The sequence below is a fragment of the Echinops telfairi genome, unplaced genomic scaffold (genome assembly GCF_000313985.2).
Source record: "Echinops telfairi isolate 266 unplaced genomic scaffold, ASM31398v2 ScPeMD7_3533;HRSCAF=4204_0, whole genome shotgun sequence".
Taxonomy (NCBI): Eukaryota; Metazoa; Chordata; class Mammalia; order Afrosoricida; family Tenrecidae; genus Echinops; species Echinops telfairi.
In genome coordinates, this window is record NW_022107431.1 from 18,335,225 (window position 1) to 18,344,161 (window position 8,937).

The window sequence follows — 8,937 nt, forward strand, 5'->3', positions numbered from 1 at the left end:
AAAGACGCCGCCGAGGACCTGCGCCCGAGCCGGCCTGCAGACCCGGGAGGGGTTGGCGGGGGTCGGGTGCTGGGTGCCAGGGAGCCCGGGGCTCGAGCCTCCCGCCGCGCCGAGCTGGGAGCGCGCCGCAGGGCTAGCACAGAGGCCTCCTCGCCCTCCGCCTCCCCGGGCGGCGGGGACGTGCCTCCGCCTCTCCCCGCCCCACCCCGCGGCGGGCGCCGGCACATTCCTGGTCTTGCCCCAATGTACGTGCGAGAAAAATCAACGAGGCGAGGTTTGAGCAATCGGATAGCCACCACGCCCGGAAAAAAAAGGGGTGGGGGGGTGGACCGGCTTTGCTTTACTTGCAAAGCGACTGTCGAATCGTAGGCAAAGCCTTAAGACATCTATGTCGCCAAAGGTCGAAGTGGCTGGGGACATCAGAGTGCAAACCTCTCTGGGCACGAATCAGAGACGTTTTCCTAGTTTCACATTTGGCGTATTGCATCCCCAGGAAAGCCAGCGCTCCTCCCGTCCTGCTAAGTCCACACACTCTCCCTCTTTCTTTGTGGCCGAGAAGCAACCTCAATGGCGAACTCAACTTTAGAAACCTCATATAACCCAGCAGAGTTACACATGAATGGGCTTATTATAAGGCTGGGGGAGAAGAGAAGGGGAGGAGATTGTACACAGAAGACGGCGTGTGTAGGTGTGCACAATGGTACGTTTCTGTTGTACAAAAAAACACGTTTCTGTTCCCACAGCAGAAGGCGCCCACAGAGATGTGCAAATACCAGTAGCCGCTTTCGTGACCATTAAAAAAATCAAATAAGAACCAGCTTTGGTCAAGGTTACTATTGGCAGCTGCCAGAGGAAGTTCTCAGAGATACAGGGGTAGCTAAGTCAGTTCCTCGGAAAACTTTCTTGGAGGAGGAAATTCTCTTTGGGATTCCAGATGAGCCCTGTAGCGGGCACAGAGGCTGGGCCCCCAGGGCTTTTCTGCTGGCTTTTCTGACTCTGTAGCACTAGGAGGGGGGCAGGGTTATGATCCCTGTGTTCCTCCATTTGGGGCTTTCCAGCTTGAGTCCTGGTGGGGATTTTCCCAGTGTTGAAGCCTAGGGCCTATTGCCCAGATAGATGGCTTGGAAAAGCAGTGAGAGGCGTCTAGTGAGAGGTCATGCTGATAGGGAGAGAGGGTTAGCCTGCTGTTAACCAAAATACTAGAAAGAGAGCATCATTTAGCTTGTTAAAAATCCAAATGTAACAGTCTCCTCCCTTGCAGGAAAAAAGGCCCTTTAAAGCTTAATCCGTAGGGATGTTCTAATGGTGGCAAGCCAGATCATTTAGATAAACAGTGGGGCCTGGGACAGTCCTCTGACAACCCCTGGAGAAATGTAGATATCAACTGGTGGTCTGATAAGCCATTGGAGAATATAGATGGTGTCCGGTGAAGCCTGCTTCTTTTTGTCACTTCCTTGGGGGAGGGGGGGCCTCTGATTATTGTAAAACCTACTAATTATTTCCTGAACCTGTTGTTGCTGTTGTTGTTGGAAGGTGGGGTAGGGATTGCCACGTAGTGTAAGATAAATACCTCTCTTGATTTTCACTGAGTCTTGGAACAGTTTGGAGGTAACAAACCCCACGGTTTCCTTCTGTCTGGCATGTGCAGAAATAAACCTAAGAGTTTCTGGAATCAACCTGGTCTCTGTCTCTGTCTGAAACACTGACAAGCGATCCGAGACCCTTGATTCTGGGAAACACTGTGAGCTGGCTGAAGGGAGCCTGGGCCCCTGTCCTACTCAGACGGGCTCAAGGCTGATTGGCTGCTCCAGGAAGGAGGCCAGCTAGTCACTCTGGAAGGTGGGTTTCTCCCCAAGCCCTTCTGAGACGAACCCAACACACCAAACCCGTTGCCCGGGAATGGATTCCAACTTCTGACGCACGGTGACCCATTTGTTACATAGCAGAACTAAACCCCCGGCAGGTGGCACAATGGTTAAGTGTACTAACTGAGAGGTGAGTGATTCCAGCCCACCAGCAGCTCTGTGGGAGGAAAGACCTGGGAGTCCACACCCTTAAAGAGTTCAGCCTGGGGACCCCGTGGGGCAGTTCCACTCTGTGGCAAAGAGTCACTGTGCATCAGAAACCCACTCAACAGCAAGAGGTTCCACTAGCAAGCAACCAGATCTCTCTGCAGGCTATTAGAACTGCTGGGCTTTCTGTCAGCAGTCAAGTGCCTAACCACTGTACCACTAAGGCTCACTCCATAGAGATGACAGTTCATGAGAACCACTTGTACTAAGCCTGCATGGAAGAACCACACCAGCCCGTGTGATCACGAGGTGTCAATAGGATCAGGTATCAGGCATCAAAGAACAAAAAAATCATATCATTGTGAATGAGGGGGACTGCGGACTGGAGACCCAAAGCCCATCTGTAGGCAACTGGACATCCCCTTACAGAAGGGTCACGGTGAGGAATGAGCCAGTCAGGGTGCAGTATAACAAGGATGAAACATACAACTTTCCTCTAGTTCTTTAATGTACCCCCATCTCCACTATCATGATCTACCTTATAAATCCAGCTAGACCAGATGATGTACACTGGTACAGATAGGAACTGGAAACACAGGGAATCCTCAGGACCAATAATGAGAATAGGGATACCATGAGAGGAAGGGGAAGGTGAGGGGGAAGGGGAAAGCGATCACAATGATCTATATATAACCCCCTCCCAGGGGGATGGACAACAGAAAAGTAGGTAAAAGGAGACATCAGACAGTGTAAGACATGAAAAAATAATAATTGATAAATTATCAAGGGTGAGGGAGGGAGGGGGAAAATGAAGAGCTGATACCAAGGGCTCAAGTAGAAAGCAAATGTTTTAAGAATGATGATGGCAACAAATGTACAAATGTGCTTGACACAATGGATGGATGGATGGATTGTGATGAGTTGTACGAACCGCAAACAGAATGATTTTTTTAAAAAGTCTATCACAGACAAAGGACAAAATGTCCATGATGGACCCCTAGAGATGGGTAACCATTGGACACGTCACCTCCACCCTATCTTCCCCCCCACAGGGGTGGGGATGTCATTCTTATTTGCAGCTGAGTTGTCTGTGATTCATGGTGACCTCCTGTCTGACAGAACACTGGTTGTCCTGTCCTGTGCCACCCCAGGCTCCATCATGGAGAGCAGTCATTGACTACGCCACCAGGGCTCCCAGTCAGCTAGCCCTTGGGTGGTACAAAGAGGTAGGCAGTGGAAAAAAGGCCTGATCTACTTCTGAAAAATCAGCCATTGACAGTCCTGGGGAGCCCAGTTCTATTCTGTCACACATGTGCTTGTCTGAAGGCACAATCAACAGTGGCAATCGGCAAAGAGAGAGGCAGAGCTAGATCCTGGGTTTGTGTGCATGTGGGTGTTCACGAACAGGAGGCAAATGCTTTCATTCTCATCAAAAACAGTAAGTCATTTTTTGTGAGTTGAGTCATGTACAATGCACCAGGGTGAGTTTGCCTCTGGAAGCAATCGTTCCCAGCTGGAACAGGATCCTAGGGAAGGCCAGCTTGGCAATAGTCTTTCTCTGTAGCTTTGTGTTTGTTTTTAAACCGGGATGTGTTTTACTGTCAGGTGAGTGTTGGATTGCTAACCACAAGATCAGTGACTCGAACCCACCAGCTGCTCCGAGGGTGAAAGATGAGGCTGTCCACTCCCGTAAAGATCGATACCCTGGGAAACCCTCTAACACAGTGGTTCTCAACCTACCGAATGCCGCGACCCTTTCATACAGTTCCTCATGTAGTGGTGACGCCCCCAAGCATAAAATGATTTCCGTTGCTACTTCATCACTGTCATTTTGCTCCTGTTAAGAATCCGGCGACCCCTGTGAAAGGGTCGTTCGACCCCCACAGGGGTCGCGACCCACATGTAGAGAACCTCTGTTCTATAAGGTTGCTGACTTGGAATCGACTTGATGGCAGTGTGTTTGGTTGCTTTGCAACTTGCTCAATGTGTGGCAGAGTTTCTTTGTTGCCTTTTTTTTTTTAAAGAATTATATATGACCTTTGCCTAAGCATCTGATCTTTATGCCAGATGGTCTTCAGACAAAATGACTTGATGGGGGCGGCCCAGGGCTTTCTTTCATGCACTCACACAAGAATAAAATACAAATGTTTCTTCTTGTGGTTACAAATTTCCTTACACCTTAAAGACTAGTTGTCACAGTAATTACGCAACACCTAGTTATCTGGCCCAGGAATGTGACCATAGCCCTCGGGTCCACAGATCTGAACATCAAATTCTTCTCCTGAGCAGTAACTGCCAGTGATAAGGTGCCTCTCTTTGCGTCCTCTCCAGGACTTGCTGAACAGCACAAGGACAAAACACAAGTAATATTGAACCTGGTTTCGGTTGGAAAGGGAGAATTCGTCTGTATTTTGGAATCCCACCAGTAACTCACGGCATTTCCAGTTTTCTAAATGCAGTTCATCACTTCATTGTTCCTTATAAAAGATCAAACTCACTGCCATCGAATCAATGCTGACTCAGTGACTGACCGCCCTGTGGGTTTCTGAGAGACCCTAACTGTTTACCGGAATGGAAAGCCCCACATTTCTGATGGTTTTGAAGTGCCAACCATGCGGGTCGCAGTCCAACATGTAACCACTACACCACCATGGCTCCTCTCATTGTCCTTGAGAGTGTGATAATAATGATATTGATAGAGCCTACCAATGTAATTTTTCTCCTGGCCACGCTTTCATTTTCTTTATTTTTCCTTCCCCTCTCCTAATTCTGAGCCTCTTGTTGACTCCCGTGCTACCAATTGGAATCATAGTTTAGAAATTATCTTATCCATGACTTGCATTAATAACCACAGCAACAGTGATCAGAACCACAACTCTAAAACTGTGCCTAGGCGATTAACAAAAAGTCTTGCCTGGCCTTTCAGACACGACAGAAAGTTTTGTATTTTTTTAAATCTATAATTTTGTATTTCATCCCTTTGTACAAAGATCAAGCATCCCTGGCCTCTGGTGCAAGCCCAGCTTGTGGAATTCTGGGTCCTTCTGTCAAACAAACCGCACCTGCTGAAAGTGAAGAGGACTTGAGGCAACGGCTGATGAAGATCCAAAATGACAACCTTGTGGATGGATTAGCAGACATACAACATCCAAAACAAAACAACAACTTCACAGCTGGTCCCCTAAGCAACAACGGGATACAGAGAGAAAACACTGACGTTGTCAAGGATTTCATTTTACTTAGCTCTACAGTCAACACCCACAGAAGCAGCTGTCAAGAAATCAGAAGCATTTCTGTCTTTTGGCAGAAGTGTTTCATTGAGCAAATCTGCTGCCAAAGCCTTCTGGAACGTGCTAAAAAGCAAAGATGTCACTTTGGGGACCAAGATGCACCTGACTGGCGTCACGATATTTCTCAGTTGCCTCGTCTGCATGTGAGAGCTAGGCCATGAATACAAAAGATCAGAGAAGGACGGATAGATTCTGGCCCCCTGGATTATCAGGTTGAGCACTGTTCAATATGCCATGGTTTCCCAGAAGAACAAACTCATCGACTTGAAGGAAGTACAGGCACAATGAATGCTCTTCAGCAGCAAGGAGGGCGAGACTTCAGCTCGGGTGCTTTGAAGGCCTATTATTGGTCAAGAACACCCTGGCAAAGAGGGAGATCCTGGGTAAGATGGCTTGGCACAGTGGCCACAAAAACGGGCTCAAACATAACAATTGTAAAGATGGTGCAGGGCCAGGTAGTGTTTCATTCAGGTGTAGACAGGGGTGCTAGAACCAAAGTTGAATTGATGGGACCTAACAACAACAAGGGTCAACCTTGCCCTCCTGAATTGTGTTGTTACTACCAGGTCAGCAGTTCAAAACTACCAGTCGCTCCGTGGGAGAAAGATGAGGCTTTCTACTCCCATAAAAAGTTCCAGTCTCAGCAACCCACAGAGGCGATTCTACCCTGTCCTATCGGCTCCATGTGAGTCAGAATTGATTTGATGGAGTGAGGGTTTCCAGCCAACAGCCTCTTGCCCTCCTGCCTTTCAGTGCCGCCCATTTTGAAAGAGCTACTCACGTACCCCATGTAGCTGTGTCGGCCCCTCCTCACTCAGTCTGGGCCCAGCAGACTGCAAGGGAGATGACCAAGGTCATCGAGAACTGCACGGGCTCAGCTCTGGTCCTCCAGTGCTGACCTAGCTTGACTTCCCTGCCGCATCTGACAGTCTTGAAATTCTTCTGCTTTTTCAAACGCTTGCTTTCTTGTTCATTCCTTCTCCTCCAGACCCACCTGAAAACTAGCGGGCTCTACACAACCCTTTTCTCATTCACACTCTCCAGGGGAGCGGGCCGCTGGTGAGAACAGAGACCACTCACCTTCTGGCCACAGTGGAAAATGTTCTTCTTATTGTGGTCCCTGGAGAAGGACATCATATTTGGCAAAGCGGAGGGGCAATGAAGGAGGGGAGGACCCTCAAGTAGATGGATTGACACTGGCCGCAATGACAAAAGTAGGAACAATTGTGAGCACGGCCCAGGACCGGACAGTGTTTCTCATTTTGCTGTGCGTAGAGTTGCTATGGGTCAGAATCCCCTCCGTACTAGCACATAGTAACAACATAGGGGTTTGTGGCTAAAAATGCTGGGTCATCCAGAGATGAGAGGATAAGCCTTGTGTTTACGCCCCTACAAGGGAGTATGACGCAGACAAGAGCAGACCTGAAGTCCTGGGGCGTGCAGTCACATGGACAGACCTGGCAAACATGATGCTGAACAAGCCAAGCCGGTCACCAGATCGCACTTAAATGAAATACGCAAATAAATAGACACCAAAGATTAGAGTGGCTACCGTTAGACTGTAAACTCCTGAAGGCCAGGAGCGTGGCTACCTATGTGGACTTTTTAATGCTCAGGACCAAGAATAGCACTTACTGTGTGGTCATGGTGTTTGCTAGCTGCTGTTGGGGGGCCTGATTCATGGGAACCCCATTCACAACAGGAATTGACCACTGTGGTCCACAGGGTACGTAGGATGATGTGGGGGAAGTATATCAGCAGGCCTTTCTTCCTGCTCTGTCTTAGTTTAGGAGCTCCACCAAACCTGTTTAATCTCATAGCAACACACGACTCATCCATGGCGGACGTGGGGCGGCTGGAAATACGGTTTATCGGCTGGGACTCATAGTTGCTTGGTTAGTAAATGAATGAGACTATTTCCCCTCTGACCAGACACATTTGTCTCCTTGAGTCTCTAATACAAATATACAAAAGCATAGATCTCTCTCTCGGTACAGCCCCAAGCTGCTGGTGGTGGGGATGTTAAGTAACAGGAAGTCACTCCTCTACCCTTGTCTGTCTCCGTTTTTATTGTTTCCCAGCAGAAACAGCTGTCACCCAGGGGCCAGCACACGGACTGAATCTCTGGTCACCTTTGCTTCTGTTCAAAGGTCCAGTGTGCAGAGTTTCAGCTTTCTCGTGCCGCTGCTGAGGAATCCGGGGTAGAGTCCCATTGTAAATCCAACTCTACCCTTATCTGCCTGTGCCATCGGCAAGGTTGTTTTCTTACCTGGAAAAGCAGGGAGGTGTCTGAAGTGGACCACCTATGGCCATCCCTGGTGGAGGACAAGGTCTTTTGCCCAGTCCGTCATGGACCACACAACTAAGCCCCAAGGGTGGTCCCTGCAATGCACCAGGCCAGTCAAGCAGCTCCCAGAGTGCTCGCCAGTCTGTTCCCGGAGGTCAGTCTACAGAACTGGTCACAGCAATGTCATCGTTCTCGACACGTTCTCTCATCCCCCACCCCGTACTTATCTCGTCGTGCGCTAGTAACCAACAGTTAGTTCATCCATCAACCGGCAGGGCCGGTGCCACACTCTTCTGAACAACCCTGAGTTAGAGGACTCGGTCTGTCATTACGAATGGCTTGTGAACGTTCATCATTAACATCATAGCAGTGATAATTGGGCACTGCCCTCCCGCTGAAAGACTGAGACGCCGACTTCATTTCCTCCTAGGGTCCTTCATCAGACGTGTTGACCCTGGTGACCGAGGAAGATATGAACCTTCTAACCCAGGCCTTGTGGTTTCCGCACTGACTGCACACCACGCGCCGTGGAGGGCGGCTCCTTTCATAAGTCAGCGTCCCTGTTGGCATATGTGCTGTCATGACGGTTGGGATTGTCGCCTTGTACGGAGAATGCTGCAGTAGGTTCCAGTCTGGGTCTCTGTGACAGGCTGATAGTCCCAGGACCTGTTAGCTGAGAACCAAAGGGCCTTCCTCAAACAAAAAACCCTCATTGCTACTGAGGCAATGCCAACCCTCATAGGGACCCTATAAGTCAGGGTAGAACTGCCCCCGGGGGCGGGGGGGAGGGGTGGGGTGAGACTAACACTTTACAAGAGTAGAAAGCCCTGGAGGAAACGCCTCCTCAGAAGCTAGGGTTCCTCAGATGCTCCCAAGGGAGGCGAGAGAAGCAACTTGACTGGGATCTTGTGACTAGGTTCTGAGGAGGAGGTATCTGGGTTTACCTGTGCTGGTGGTGTGCTCCACGGGAGGTGGACCTGCAACCAGGATGGGCCACGTGCTGAGCAGTCGTATCTGTGAGCAGATGGTAGGGAGGTAGGTAGATAGATAGATAGAGAGATAGATGATTGATTGATGATACATAGATGAAGGATGATTGATAGATAGACGAGGGATGATAGACAGATGATTGATTGATGATACATAGATAGATGAAGTATGATTGATAGGTAGATGAGGGATTATAGATAGATGATAGATAGATAGATAGATAGATGATTGATGAGGGGTTATTGATAGATGATTGATTGATAATGATACATAGATAGATGATGATTGATGGATAGATGAGGGATGATTGATAGATGAAAGATAGATGATTGATTGATAGATGATACATAGATAGATG

The 8,937-nt window shown here is 49.0% G+C and overlaps 1 protein-coding gene across 1 annotated transcript in view; it reads right to left on the bottom strand.

Annotated features, from left to right (window-relative positions):
• Window positions 1-227, bottom strand: part of PPP1R14C (protein phosphatase 1 regulatory inhibitor subunit 14C) — an 84,465-nt gene extending 84,238 nt beyond the window's left edge. Inside the window, exon 1 of the mRNA XM_004702119.2 lies at window positions 78-227. Coding sequence (XP_004702176.1) covers window positions 78-227 — 150 coding nt within the window. The remainder of the gene's footprint in view (window positions 1-77) is intronic.
• Between the last annotated feature and the right edge of the window lie 8,710 nt (window positions 228-8,937).